At 39.6% G+C, this 16,145-nt stretch overlaps 1 protein-coding gene across 1 annotated transcript in view; it reads right to left on the reverse strand.

Annotated features, from left to right (window-relative positions):
• si:dkey-9k7.3 (circularly permutated Ras protein 1) overlaps positions 1-16,145 on the reverse strand; it is an 81,462-nt gene that overhangs the window by 36,394 nt on the left and 28,923 nt on the right. Inside the window, exons 3-8 of the mRNA XM_060838469.1 lie at positions 12,689-12,931; positions 11,648-11,776; positions 11,214-11,312; positions 10,529-10,620; positions 8,644-8,823; positions 6,163-6,213 (exon numbers count right to left, since the gene is read on the reverse strand). Coding sequence (XP_060694452.1) covers positions 6,163-6,213; positions 8,644-8,823; positions 10,529-10,620; positions 11,214-11,312; positions 11,648-11,776; positions 12,689-12,931 — 794 coding nt within the window. The remainder of the gene's footprint in view (positions 1-6,162; positions 6,214-8,643; positions 8,824-10,528; positions 10,621-11,213; positions 11,313-11,647; positions 11,777-12,688; positions 12,932-16,145) is intronic.

Consider the following 16,145-nt stretch of genomic DNA (forward strand, 5'->3'; position numbering starts at 1 on the left):
CACTGCTGGCAATGCATTCCACGCACCCACCACTCTTTGTGTAAAGAACTTACTTCTGACATCTTCCCAAAACCTTCCTCCAATCACCTTAAAATAATGCTCTTTGTGATAGACATTTCCGCCATGAGAAAAAGTCTCTAGCTATCCACTCTATCTATGCCTCTCATCATCTAGTACATCTCTATCAAATCACCTCTCATCCTTCTTCACTGCAATGTGAAAAGCCCTAGCTCCCTCAACCTCTCTTCATAAGATGCCCTCCAGCCCAGGCAGCTCCTCTGCACCGTCTTCAAAGCTTCCACATCCTTCCTATAATGAGGCGATCAGAACTGAACACAATATTCCAAGTATGGTGTCACCAGGGCTTTATAGAGCTGCAGCATAACCTTGCGGCTCTTAAATTCAACCTCCCTGCTAACACACCATATGCTTTCTTAACAACCCTAGCAACTTGGGTGGCAACTTTGAGGAATCTATGGTAGACACCAAGATCCCCTTGTTCCTCCACATTGCCAAGAATCTTGCCTTTAACCCTGTAATCTGTATTCAAATTCAACCTTCCAAAACAAATCACTTCACATTTTTTCAGTTTGAACTCCATCTACCACTTCTCAGCCCAGCTCTGCATCCTGTCAATCCAAGCAACAACAGCCATCCATACTATCTACAATTCTACCAACCTTCATGTCATTGGCAAAATTACTAACTCACCCTTCCATTTCCTTATTCAAGTCATTTGTAAAAATCACAAAGAGCAGAGGTCCCAGGACAGATTTCTGCACAACACTACTAGTCACTGAGCTCCAGGCGGAATGCTTTCCATCTACCAACATCTTCTCTTCTACAGGTCAACCAATTCCGAATCGAGACAGCCAAATTTCCCTGTACCCCATGCCTCCTCAATGAGCCTACCATGAGGAACCTTATCAAACGCCTTGCTAAAATCCATAAACATCACATCCTCTGCTCTATCTTCATCAATGTGTTTTGTCAAATCCTCAAATACTTCAGTAAAGCTTGTGAGAAATGAGCGATCTCTTACAAAGCCATGCTGACCATCTCTAATCAAGCTATCCTTTTCCAAATAATCATAAATCCTGTCTCTCAGAATCCTCTCCAATAATTTGCCCACCACCGACGAAAGACTGACTGGTCTATAATTCCCAGAGTTATCCCTCTCCCCTTTCTTGAAAAAGGAAATAACATTTGTCAGGAGAAAGTGAGGACTGCAGATGCTGAAGATCAGAGTTGAGAATGTGTTGCTGGAAAAGCACAGCACATCAGGCAGCAACTGAGGAGCAGGAAAATTGATGTCTCAGCCATAAACCCTTCATCAGGAATGAGGCTTGTGAGCTGAAGGGGTAGAGAGATAAATAGGAGGGGGAGTGGGGCTGGGGAAGACGGTAGCTGAGAGTGCAATAGGTAGATGAAAGTGGGGGTAATGGTGATAAGTCAGACAGGAGGATGGAGCAGATAGGTAAAGAAGACTGACAGGTAGGACAGTTCAAGAGGGCAGTGCTGAGTTAGACGGTTGGATTTGTGATAAGATGGGGGGAGGAGAAATGAGGAAACTGGTGAAATCCACATTAATTCTGTGTGGTTAGAGGGTCCCAAGACGGAAGATGAGGCGTTCTTCCTCCAGGTGTCAGGTGGTTAAGGTTTGGCAGTGGAAGAGGCCCAGCACCTGCATTCCTTGGTGGAATGGGAGGGGGAGTTGAAGTGTTCGGCCACGAGGTGGTGGGGTTGCTTCTTGCATGTGTCCCAAAGATGTTCTCTTAAGCGTACTGCATGTAGGTGTCTTGTCTTCCCAATGTAGAGAATAACATTTGGCACCCTACAATCATCTGGTGGTACTCCAATGGACAGTGAGGATGCAAAGATCATCGCCAAAGGCACAGCAATCTCTTCCCTTGTTTCCTACAGTAACTTTGGGTATATCCCATCCGGCCCAGAGGATTTATCTATCCTTATTCTTTTCAAACTTACCGGCATATCCTCCTTCTTAACATTAAACTGTTTGAGCGTATCAGCTTGTTTCATGAATGACAAGCTCTGTCTCACTACTCTCTCACTGAAGCAAGTATTCATTAAGGACCACCCCTCACTCCTCTGACTCCAGGCACAAGTTCCCTTCACTATCCCTGATCAGCCCTATCTTCACTCTTGCCATCCTCTTGTTCCTCACATAAGTGTAGAATTCCTTGGGTTTTTTCTTAATCCTTTCCACCAAGGCTTTTTCATGTCCCCTTCTAGCTCTCCTAAATGCATTCTTCAGTTACTTCCTGGCTACCTTGTAATCCTCTAGAGCCCTATCTGATCCTTGCTTCCACAACCTTAAGTAAACTTTCTTCTTCCTCTTGACTAGATGTTCTACATCTCTTGCCATCCAAAGTTTCTTCCCACCATCCCTTCCTTACCTCAGTGGGACAAGCCTATCCAGCACTCACAGCAAGTGCTCCCTAAACAGCCTCCACATTTCTGTTGTGCATTTCCCTGAGAATATCTGCTCCCAATTTATGCTCCACGGTTTTTGCCTAATAGCATTGTAATTCCCCTTCCCAGAATTAAATACTTTCCCATACTGTCTGCTCCTATCCCTCTCCATGACTATAATGAAGGTCAGGGAGTTGTGATCATTATCACTGAAATGCTCTCCCACCGAGAAATCTGACACCTGACTTGGTTTGTTGCCAAGAACCAAATCAAATATGGCTTCCCCTCTAGTTTGCCTACCTACATACTGAATCAGGAATCCTTCCTGGACACACCTGACAAAATCTGCTGTATCCAAACTATTTGCACCAAGGAGGTTCCAATCAATAGTAGGGCAGTTGCCTCCAATCCTGGTTACACTCTCTGCAATTGAGATTTGCTCGCCTCCAATTGACTGGGAGCTCCTCTGGGGTGGACAGAATCTCCTGCCTGAAAACAGACAGGAGTTTCTCAATGAAGACAATATATCGCTCTTGCCATTCTCCACTGACAGGTGAAATCTCCATTTCCTGGATTAAATTCTGCCCAATGTTGTCAGCAACAATTTTATAACATACAAGCTTGGACAATGAGTACAGGATCAATGGGTCATAGTCCAACAGGTTTAATTGGAAGCACTAGCTTTTAGAGCGGCGCTCTGAAAGCTAGTGCTTCCAATTAAACCTGTTGGACTATAACCTGGTGATGTGTGATTTGTAACTTTGTACATTCCAGTTCAAAACCAGCATCTCCAAATCAGGGTCAATGGGATTTGATAATAGAAGGAATTACTAGTGAGCTTTCTTGTGTTACTGTATCATTAACCAAAATCCAATCATACACTTAGAACCAGCACGTGCTCTACCTGATTCGCCTTGTACCCTGCTAATTCATGGACATCAGACAATGCAGTAGGGAACAAGGCTTGAATCCAGCAGCTTTTGGTATCACAGCACGAAGTGCACCTATTGGCACAGATATTGGGAAAGCCTTTTTTGATTGAGACCAAAACCCAGAAAACTTTCAGTTCAATTTCCGTAATTGAAATGACAGTTTAGTTCTTCAGAAGTATCTGAGATCTCCTGGCTCTCCTACGACAAAAATAGTTCTTTGACATGCTCTCATGTACGTGTGGTTATCAGAAACAATTTTCAAGTACCTGTGCAGCCAACACAATATTGTTTTGAAATATGCCAGTTTGTGCAATGAAACTTGCTTTTAGTCCCTGTTTCACTTTCAGCATTATTTCTTTCAGATAGTGCCTAATGGTGAGAAAGCGGTTTCAAAGTTTCTGTGTTGTTTTCAGTTTCTCCCTGCTGTATGTTGCCATGGCTACAGCAAAAGACACAGGAAAGAGGTCTGACCCCAGATAAAATAAAGTTCACTCTCTGAGAGGCCCTAAATTAGGTTGGAAACTCTGCCCATGTAAAGATTTACCTGTGACTACAGAGGTATTTCCAACAGTCCAGAGTGAAATAACTCCGTAGATGCTGGTATACCATCACCAGATTAACAGCCCCAAACAGGGAACTCATATTCTATGAGTTACAATCACTACCCAGAGTTGTCTTACCCTGGGATTGGGATCTGCTGGAGGCTGATATTAACAGGTAGTCAGACACATAGCAGCTAGCTGAATGACAGCAGGAATGTTCACCTGGAGGTCATAGGTTTGGGCCTACCTTCAACAATTTCTCAGAAACATTCTCTCTTATTTTGATCTTGTTTATAAAATGGGTAGTCCACACCAGCATTTTCTGGAGTGATTTTCCTGTGGCAGGTCTTCTAACCTCTTTCCAGTGGTGCCCACTTACTGAGAAATGGCAGGTTTAGAAAGTTTATCGAGGTTAATGATGGAGGTTCCAAATGGACACATCCTGACATTTACACCAAAATTATGGATTTACAGAAGTCCAAACCTTTTGTTTTTAAATGAGTTTATGGTGGTGAGATATTCACTCTGTTAAAAAAAATGTTCCTGATTATGAAACTTTGAACAGGATCTTTGTGTTACAAAAGGATCTCTGAGTGCAGAATCCCAGTGGCACAATTTAAGCTCTTGAGCTTTAGCGAGCATTCTCACATTCTACCTCTGTGTCCCTCTGGAGAATCTGCAGAGAACTAGAATAACATTAACAACAAGCGACTATGCCATTTCCCATAGTGCTCCATCAGACCCCACTAGAACTTCAGCAGGAGATGGGCAGAACCTCAGTGGTGTTGGATCCAAAATCCAATTTCACTTGATGTGTAACACACAGCATCCAACAAATATGAGACCATACTCTGTACAAGTGTGTTAAGATTTACCAACTACAGTAGAATTTCAGGGACTCAATGTAGAAAACGGTTCCTAATTGCAGTGCTCCTTCTTTCGAGAGATATTAATGAAAACACTTTTGAAAGATTAGTAATAATAATGCTGCCTTTTCAAGAGATACTATGCAAAATTACTCTTTAAAGCGATATATTCTTTAAAATATGATGATGAAATTCTTAAAAAAGGGATCTTCCAAGTAGGACCATATTGAAACAAGGTAGTGAATCAAACAGAGAGCTTAATAAACATTTTCAGGACCTTATTAATTCAAGTAAGGAAGGTGAAGAATGGAAAATAAGCAATCAGCTTAGCAACAAACTGGTTGTTGAATAATTGATAATATTTATAACCTATTTCAGAGATTTACACATATAGGGTTGAATTTAAAACATATGCATCTTGCTAGAAAGAAAGAAGTGACTAGTTTTCTAAATTGTTTCCTTTTTCTTTAGTTTGCTACTTATTTTCCACTATTGAATCACTTCCAACCAAACTGATACAGGTGTATCTGCACAAACAAGGCAGACAGAACTGGTACTGCAAAACTCCTTGAAGGCCCACTTCTAAACCTGCAGCTCCATGAGAAACTAAAATTGAGAGAGGCAAGAGCAAAGTATGGCATCTTCTCAGATTTATTTCCCTAATCAGATCTCCATTCAATGTGTCAATGTGATGGGCATCTTTGTCTTGAGAAAATGGGTGAGGAGTGTAGTGGGATCAGGGGAGGGAGGAGAATATTCAGTTTTTTTTTAGATTACTTACAGTGTGGAAACAGGCCATTTGGCCCGACAAGTCCACACTGACCCACCAAAACGCAACCTACCCAGACCCATTCCTCTACCTTTATCCCTTCATCTAACACTACGGGCAATTTAGCATGGTCAATTCACCTAACCTGCACATTTTTGGACTGTGGGAAAAAACCAGAGCACCCGGAGGAAACCCATGCAGACACGGGGAGATTGTGCAAACTCCACACAGTCAGTTGCCTGAGGCAGGAATTGAACCCAGGTCTCTGACACTATGAGGCAGCAGTGCTAACCACTGTGCCACTGTGCCGCCCATCAGTCCTTTTATGAGCTGGAGGCTTGTCCAGTGATGTGCTACTGTGACTGGCAACCGTTAGCTATAAGCTGATATCAAACAATATTGGAAATAAGGGAACAACTGTTAAAGGTGAAGAAGTTATGAAGTAACAAACTGTAGTTCTGTCACATAGATGGATTTTCGTGTGCCTATTTCCAAACAGGGTTTTGAGGCAAGGTATTCAGTGGAGCTACAGAAGACCCAGTTTGCCTGCAACTCAACATTCAGTACATTACCCTTCAGGTCTTCACACCCCACTCTGAAGCAATGAAGCAAACAATCACCTGCAATCTTGATACATGAACTGTTCTGGAACTGTCATCAGAAACTTCAATCTATAAAACAGAACAGAGAATCTTGAGTTATTTTAGATATGGCTTCTGGATTAGGTGTAAACAATTCCAATGACCCCATGTTGGCCATTATGCTGCATTTCAAGCATCCAAAAGTATCACAGTGCTCTGAAGTAAATCAGGTCTTTGTATTGGAAACTATTAAGGAAGCCATGTAGAAATAATGAAATATACCTCTGAAAACAACACATCTGAAAGATAAATATCATGATGTGTTAAAGGACCTGTTCTATCACTAACATCATAATTCTTGCTCTTCTTTTACTACGACCATGTTTCCCACTCTGTTTTCTATTTTTGAAATCTCTTAATATTTCACATATTACAAACTCTGTAAAGTTCAGCATCTCACTAACATTTAATTTTGTCAAATTATCTCTAAACTCTTCAAGCAATAAATACTTTTGGATTGTAGAGACAGTTACTTTTTCTAAACCCAACAACCACTGTACACCTTCAAGCTGCCATTTCATCTATGGAGCAATGCTTGACAGTCATAAAAGGAAACTCTTTGCTATCCTTTAAAAAAGTGTCATGAGATGACTAACATCCACTGAATCAGTAAAGCAGTCAGATTGGACCTCAGTTTATTATCTTGTCAAGGGCATGGATTTTCAAATGGATACAGTGGAGCAGCTTTATGGGACTTATTCATCGGGACCCAGCAGAATCCATGCTAGGGATAAGAATTGCTCAGAAAATTGAAACTTCTGGTAGGGCAATTATTCTGTGTGGAACCTTCTAAAAAATGCTCCATAAAGATGGAAATTCAAATGTTCTGATTCAGTTAAGTTTAATAGTTACCCATGAGAAGTTAGAAAATTATAAACTCTAACCTCTGGGTAATAATGCAACAGAACCTCTAACTCCTGCTTAATACCACCAACTACCCTTCCCTGAATTCCTACACATGCAGAGACATCAACACACACCCAACATATACACATGCACACAGACACCACCATACATGCACACCAACACACCCACCAACACATACACTCCCCCACACACCAACACGCACAAGCGTGAACACACATACAGCCACACTAACACACACCTCATACACATTGACATACACCCCAACACATGCACACCAAAGCACATACTCAAGCCCTAACCCTATCGCACCCACAAACACACACATAAAACATAAATACAACACATCCACATACACACCAATACACACAGGACCAATCCTCCACCTAAGATGACACTCTCCTCCAGCCAGCCAGACAATACCTGCCCCCACTGGCTTACTTCTCATACCCATCCTTTGTATCCAACAACATTGTAGGATGTCCAGGAGTGCTCAGTGCAGATAGGATTGAAACATAAGTGGGCAATTTTTAAACTGATCCAGAATAGTGTGTTAGTCCAAAGTATGACTTTCTGACTCAGAAAAAGAATACTATCAATTGTACCAATCTGCTACTCCTATTGGTATTGATTTCACTTCAAAAAGTGCAAGATAATCTAAAATGTACATGTCACGTATGTTTTGTTTGTTTCTGAGCTCGATGTCTATGTTGTTCATCTGTAGCCTAATGAATGGCATGGATAATTTAATTCAGAGTCAAGATTAGAGTGGTGCTGGATAATTTAATTGTCCAGGCACCACAGCACATAGTTCTTAATAACTGTGTTCACTAACCAAAACATTTCTGAACCAACATGGGTACATACCAAAAGCTAATCTCATTATGTTGCAGATACTGTCACGTCAATCTTCCTACTTAAGGTTTTGAATGGGCTCTTGAAGATAGTTTGCATCCAGTAAAAAATCCACAATTTTAAAACCCACTTTGACTCCAAAATGGATGATGGGAGACAGAAATAGAATGAGCCAAGCATAAAATTTCAAACGTAATGTTACAATGAAAAATGGATGGAGCATAAATTTAGGTTTAACATCAAAATAATCTGTGTTAGAAAGTATTAAAAATAAGATACTGCAAAGGAAAGCTGAAAATATAATTGACCTGAGGAGTCAGATTTGCAGAATTAAAATATTTGTCCCTCAGTTTTTAGAAAATTTCCCTGATTTCCTGAAATAACATGATGCTGGTTCACCAGAGAAATAGTCTGGTCATAATTATAAGGACAGTCATTATTATATATTCTATATTCTATAGGGTTAGGGTTACAATAATAAGGCATTCCCCAAATTTTGAGTAGCTTTATTATTGTACCTGTAATGATTATCTGTGTAAAACTATTTTTAGTGTTGTAGTAAGTGATGTAAATAAGTAAACAAGTTTGTCCTCCCTGATGGAGAGTTTTCTAAAGGCATTGGTTGAGAGTAGGCATTAGCATACAATGTGATGTTGCTCTTGACATATGAAGTTACTTCCAAGAGTCAAATGAAATTTCTGTGTGTGGATATCTCTGATATACCAAAGGAGCTCTCCTGACCTCATTGGTTGCACACATGCTTCCAGAGACATCAATGCAGAAAACAACCAAGGAGTCGTCCACATTTATGTAATCTTCACTGGCAGACTCTGAGAGATATATGACATCTTGACTGTTGGGTATTGTACTGAAGGATCGAGAGATCACATTTTGCTTACTACAGAATTCGCAAGGCCATATCTGGATAAGAAAGGGAAAAGACCAACAGTTAGAGATTTAATGGAAAAGTAAAGTGGATAAACATTTACTGATAACTCATAATATCAAGTTAGAGTATGGAGTTCTGGAGTAGGACTGACAGGTGTAACCTGTTACCAGACTAATATTAAAATGGGCACGCCATTTAATCACATCTATTTAACATTTTTGTTTTATTTTGCCCTTTGTCATACGTGACAATCTTCAAATATGAAATAGGGAAAATTTTAATTTCTTTAAAATTCATGGATAATCTGTAATTGTTTCAAAACTATTTGAAAAGAACCTGGAGAACTGTGGATGCTGGAAATCAGAAAAAAAACCCAGAAATTGCTAGAAATGCTCAGCTGGTCTGGCAGCATCTGTGGAGAGAAAACAGTGTTAATGTTTCAGACCCAAAAGATTAACTCTGATTTCTCTCCATAGATCCTGCCAGATATACTGAGCTTTTCCAGTAATTTCTGTTTTTGTATTTGAAAAGGATATTTATATGTTAGTATTAATTGTAAGGGGATAAATGGTGATTTTCTTGGATATGAAGAAAATATGTGTCAACTGGTGATTCTTGATTGGCATGGATACAATACCAAGAGGAAGGAGGCTATGTTGTGGAAACTTTTCAGCCAAAGACAAAGGGGAACTAGAGATAGCCAGAAAGTGACAGATGATGAAGACTGAAGGAGGAACACAGAATGTGTGTGAAGCAAAATCAAATAGAAAACTATGAATAGGTCGGTTTTCATGTTCACAATAAGAAGAAAAATAGAATTCCAGAAGTTCTAGGAGAAGTTTTATGAATGTCCTAAATGGGACTGAATCCTAAAAGGGGTTTAAGTAGTTCAGACATGCAAAAAAAACTGAATGTTTACATAAAAGGCCAAATTGTGAACTGGGTACTGTCAGTTAGTTGATTGTATGCCTACCAAGGACTGACATGACCAAGTTTGTAGACATGTTGTCAGTGTCAATTGTATCCAGGACATTCATACAACTGCCAGTGAACACAATGCAAGGGCTGAATCGATCGGGTGGGTAAATGATCAATCCGATGTATCAGAGGCTGAATTAGAGAACTTTAGAATGCAGAAGCTAATGTCTGTGCCATTTGTCTTTTAAGATATTTCTTAATCAACCTGTTAAGAGATGTTAATATACCTCTCTGAAGCAAGTGGGTTACTCTTTGGAGTGTCGGTGTGGACTTGTTAGGCCGAAGGGTCAGTTTCCATACTGTAGAGATTCTAAGTAAAGTGGGATTTGAGACCAGGTCTCCTGGCTCAGAGTTACGGACATTACCACTGCATCATGACAGCTGTACATCTGCCCTTTTAATTCATGTTTAATTAATATTGCGTCAGATTCGTGTTAAAGTAATAGTTACTAAAAGTAAAATCATTTGGTTATTTTTTCATTTGAGGGTGGTGCATGATCATGAAGTAAATTAAAATGGCATTAGCTTCCTTCTCAATTGAAAGTGTTATGAGGTTTTCCATTACAAGTTCACAATTGTCAGTAATCATGTAACAAGGATAATCCAACATTAGTAACTGGGGAACCACAGTAATGAAGACTGTTATATATCATAATCTTTGAATTTATAGATTCAATGCATTGAATGATGCTTTTAAAAAGGATCTAGATTCTCAATTATGCCCAACATTCACCATTATAGTACTGCTGTGGAACTCACAATATCTGCATATTTCTGGTGAATCCGACTAATACTGGACAAAGCTGCTGAACATCTTTGGCAGTAGATGGCTTTCACAGACTGGGTTTGCACTGTAACACAGCAGAAAGAAAGTGTTCATGTTCAGTCTGACTCAGTTGGTACCACACTCACATCAGATTTAACAGTCGGTTCCAACAACCTTCAAATCCATTAGATTTGCTCAGACTGGCTTTCGACCCGCAGAATTGATCAGGATTCATTACAACATCCTTCAACCCGACCATTCAACTGACCTCTTTGAAATTGACAATGCATAATTAAGTGAAACATTAAGTGATGCACGGGTTAAAATGCTGACCATTAGCTAGAAAAAAGCTGTTAGCATGCATGAAAGCAAATTCACCAGACAGGTCTAACAACACTAGTAAGTAATTTTTTATGGAAGGTTTTTCTGTGAAATGTGTTCAGGCACTATATATACAAACCTTCTTCCTATGACCTAGTGATTCACAGCAACAGAGGGGAAGAATTATGTAATGCGATTTATGGGATGGTTAAAGTAGAAAACCAGCATTGTGAGAAAACTAGCTGTAGGTCTGTTTTCCATTTTAGTGTAAAAGATCAAAGGATTAAGCCTATAATAAGCATTTGGATCCCTTTAACTTTCTATACAAAAGAACAATGAACCCAGTCATGCACTTACAATTACTGACGTCTACCAATTTTCCCAGGTTAACAGAGACCACGTTCACATTGGCTTTCTTACTTGGTTGAGAACCAGCATTCTTAGGGGCTGGAAAAGCTAAAAGAATACAGCGACATTGCAATATTAAAACCCCGTCTTATATTCTATTAATTATTAATATATTAATCATCAACTTACAAACAGGCCAGCAACAATGTCAATCAAACTCAATAATGAAACAGTGGAGCAAGACTGCATGTCAGAAATGACCAAGAGTAAGTTACATGTAATAAGAGTAATTAATGTACATGTTACATGTCCTCCAGATCACTCCCAGCATTTTAATTAATTATTTTTAAACTTTAGTTACTCTTATTACATGGACACTCAAGTTGCGCAATTCAATCATGTTAAGAAACAAAAATAATTTTATTTATTATGAGCCAACTTACTTCGTTTGGGCCTTGGTGGCGGGACCCGTTGGGGTGGGTTTAGTGAACATGGCAGCGTTGCAGAGAGCTGGTGTGTGGTGAAAGAATTAAGACGTGGAGGCAGAGGTGGAGCCTGGTTGTCTTCCTCATCTGACATCACAGTACAGAACATAATGGAAAACATTGAGAATGTATAAAACATGTCTTTTCGTTCACTATCATCTCTTTTGTTTTTGATATCATTTGCAAGTTTATCCTTTTTTGGTTATCTTTTGTTGGGGTTAAAAGAATTCCCAATCCTCTTTGCCATATTGTATCTTCCCTGCTTCACAATGATTGGCAAAAGAGACCTAAGGAGTAACTTTTTCACGCAGAGGGTGGTACATGTATGGAATGAGCTGCTAGAGGATGTGGTGGAGGCTAGTACAATTGCAACATTAAAGAGGCATTTGGATGGGTATAGGAATAGGAAGGGTTTGGAGGGATATGGGCCAGGTGCTGGCAGGTGGGATTAGATTGGGTTGGGATATCTGGTCGGCATGGACAGGTTGGACCAAAGGATCTGTTTCCATGCTGTACATCTCTATGACTCTATGACTAGAATATGCATTCGAGTTGTGAGCATTTGGTGACATTATCCAAATCATGACCTCTACACCTGCAAGGGCAAGGGCAGGGGGTGCATAGGAACACCATTGGCTACCAAGTTCCCTTCTAATTCACACACCATCCTGTCACTCTATTATAGTCAATGTGTCAAAATCCTGGAACTCCATCCCTAACAACTCTGTCGATGCCACATAAACTTCAGTGGTTCAAAAAAACTTGCTTGCCTCCACTAACTCAAGGGAAATTATAGATAGACAATAAATACTGGTGTGGTCAGTAGTTCCCATATCCTATAGATAAAAACAGAATACAGCTCCCAATGTGACAAAACATATCTTATCTAAAGTGCTCAATCTTACAGGCTGACTCCTGTGGTCCTTCCTGACTGTTTTAGGCTTGAATCACAAATCCAGGTGATCTACCTAAATGGATCAGGGCAACAAAATGGTTTACCCATTGGTGTTGATTTTTTGCTTCTGGCAGGAGGTATTGGACGTTTTGCTCGGTTCCCATGTGAAGATTTTGGAACAGTCGCATATACGCAGTTATCCTCATCTCCAGATGATTTCAGGAATCGGTTGTCATATTGATGAAAACTGTGATTGGCTGGTAATGATAGAGGTCTGAAGCATGTGCTTGAATATGTTTGATTTTCAACAAGATCTGGAACAGAAGCTGATCTATCATGCCTGTGTTCTGCAATTGAATACAAAGAGAAAACTGGTCAACACCTACAAACAGTATTCATTTGTTATACTTCAGCCTGCTTTAATGATTCCACTTGATATCAATTAGCAGCTGAGTGCATTGGGCACAGTAGAGGCTGTGAGTTCTGATAAGATCTTGGCTGTACTACTGAAAATTTGGGCTCAGATCTAGCCACCCCTCAAACAAAACTGTTCCAGAAATTCACAATACTACCGGCTGTGGGATTGAGGGCTGACACTCTCTGAAGACCTCAATGCCTTGTCAGCCTGTGAGATAAGGGCGCATTAAATTCAGATCAGTGCAAAATAGATTAAAGCAGCCTTCTATTTAATCAGCCTGTTGTGTAAAGGATGCAAGAACAGCACTTTCAAAGATATTGATGCAATATCTGAAAGTAAGCGTTCTGCAATGATTGTGACGATGGGGATTATACCGATGTGATCATTGGGGCTTATGAAAAGGATTACTAGGCTAAGTAAGATAACATAACCATACTCATGGGACAATTGGAAGGGATTGAGAATGATAAAATGCACTTTAATTATGTACCAGCATCTTAATTATAATTCATTGGTTTTTCCATCTACCTTTGTGTATATGCTCATGCTTTCACTTCTATGTGTCTTTGCCTCACTGTTATTTATTGATAGTATTGATGAAATGTAATAATCAAAGAAAGTATGGTATTTGCATATGAAAAAATCATTGTGTAGAAAACTAATGTCAGAATCTGACATCTCAATAAAACTTGACCCTGCACTGAATGTATGTTATTTTCTGGTGGTTAAAATAACAAGACAAATTAGAACAAGAGAATATCTTCAGACAGTATAGAAGATTGTCCAGGTATGTCCTGTCCACAAAAGGAGGATTGATCCACTATGACTAATGACTACACATGCAAAATGATGCAAGCTGTTGCCAACAGTGATATCAAATGGTACTAACTCATTTATAACCTATTCGCTGATGCTCAGGTTAGATAATGCCAGATGAGTACCAGACAATGAGCATATCCAACCTCTTGTCCATAGTATTCAACAGAATTAACATCATTAAATACCATCAATAATGAGGACAAGGGGGTACTAGAGAATGATAAATCTCAAAGTTTCCAAAGACTGTTCACTGTTGGATCCCATTCCTAAGGATGGTTTTCTATTCCAATATTACAAAGAAAATAGGTGAGAATATTGCAGATGCTCTAATTATTATTTTCCAAAATTCTCAAGATTTGGGGATCCTACTTTAGGTTTGAAAATTGAATGTGTCATTCACTGTTTAAAAAAGGCGACAAAGGAAAACTAAGGGGAATTATAGACCAGTTAGCCTAACATCTATTGTTGGAAATGTTTTAGTGTCTTTATTAAAGAACAACGTGACTGAATATCTGGAAATATTTCGAACACTCAGCGAGAGACTTGGCTTTGTAAATGATAGCTCATGGCTGATAAATCTGATCGCATTTTTTGAGGTTTGCTAAAAAAAGATATGACGTTGAAGCTTTTAGTTTTACACTCATCAGGACTGAAACACAAGAAAACAATTTTAAAAAAGAAACACCAACGCACACAGCATGAGAAGAGTGTGCTGATTGGTTGGACTACAGATAGCATAGAGGTGCAGAAGAACTGTTAATCGTCAGTTCATTCAAACCGGGCAAATCCATTGATGATCAGGGCATTGCCTAGGGGATGCAGGAGGGTGGACCTGTCTTCTTAGCACTTTTCTCAGCAAAAAAAGGTGCAACGTGTGGTCTGAGAAAGTGTCACCAGACCCAAAACGTTAACTCTGATTTCTCTTCTCAGGTGCTACCAGACTTGCTGAGCTCTTCCAGCAACTTCTGTTTTTGTTTCTTATTTACAGTGTCCGCAGTTCTTTTGGTTTTTAATGTGTAGTCATAGGCCCATGTGTGATTAAATGTAGCTTTTATGACATGCAGTTATATTACATGGTGAGCCTGACTGATAATCTTTGTTTGGTTTCCTGTGCAATTCCTAATTCAGTCAGCAGTTTTTAGTAAATATTATTGTACACTACATTCTGAGTTTAGCAAGCAGGGTTTGGTTAAGCATGCTGACTGCTGCAGACAGTAAGAGTGAATTAGACTGTAAGGGTTTTATAGGGGGTTGGTTAGTTCAGTTGATTGCACAGCTAGTTTGTGAAAACAGAGTAATGCTAACAGTGCTACACAAGCTGAGGTTTCCATGAAGGATTCTGCTTCTCAACCTGTCACTTTGTCTGAGGCATGGTGACTGTCAGAGTAAACCATCACCAGTTGTCTCTCTCTCTCTCTAATGAGACAGAGCGAGAGAGTGCAGCTGTCAGGGGCTATGGTGACTTTGCTTCCACTTAAGTGTTAAATCATGATTTTTATATTTACAGTAAAAAGTGACACACAGACTTCATCACATGAACCTGACATCAAATGACTCTTGCACATTCATGAGGTTAGTGTAAGCAGGAATCTGTAGGTGAACCTTGTACAAACAAGAAGTTGATGTTTGCAAAATAGTCCAGAGAGGAGGTGACAGATACCGATAAGAAATTGATCAAAATTAGTGCCAGGCTACAATAAGATTCAATGATCCCTGAGTGGATGAAGAAGACATGAATAACATTAATCTGTGACCAAGAATGGATATTTATTTCTTCTGTTTTTATGAGCTGAAAATGTGTTGCTGGTTAAAGCGCAGCAGGTCAGGCAGCATCCAAGGAACAGGAAATTCGACGTTTCGGGCATAAGCCCTTATCAGGAATGCCCGAAATGTCGAATTTCCTGTTCCTTGGATGCTGCCTGACCTGCTGCGCTTTAACCAGCAACACATTTTCAGCTCTGATCTCCAGCATCTGCAGACCTCACTTTTTACTCTGTTTTTATGAGCCAAGACTGGAATTCAGACAATGACAATGGTGTGTATGACCAAAATTGTACAAGAACCTGGAATTTCTCTGCATTTCCAAAAGTCTTACTACAGTTTGACTGAGTGATGCTCTCCTGCATTCAGTTGAATAAATGATCATATACCTCTACTCGGTCACCTGTGGTCAATTATATGTCCTCATTGACTGGTAAGAGACCTACATTAGGGACTAGACTTAGATAGATTCAGAAAGGAGTATAATAATTTAGGGACTATCTGAAAATAATATTTTTAACAATAATTAAAACTAATTAATTATATTAGGAATGGCAGTACAG

The sequence above is a fragment of the Hemiscyllium ocellatum genome, chromosome 18, assembly GCF_020745735.1.
Source record: "Hemiscyllium ocellatum isolate sHemOce1 chromosome 18, sHemOce1.pat.X.cur, whole genome shotgun sequence".
Classification (NCBI taxonomy): Eukaryota; Metazoa; Chordata; class Chondrichthyes; order Orectolobiformes; family Hemiscylliidae; genus Hemiscyllium; species Hemiscyllium ocellatum.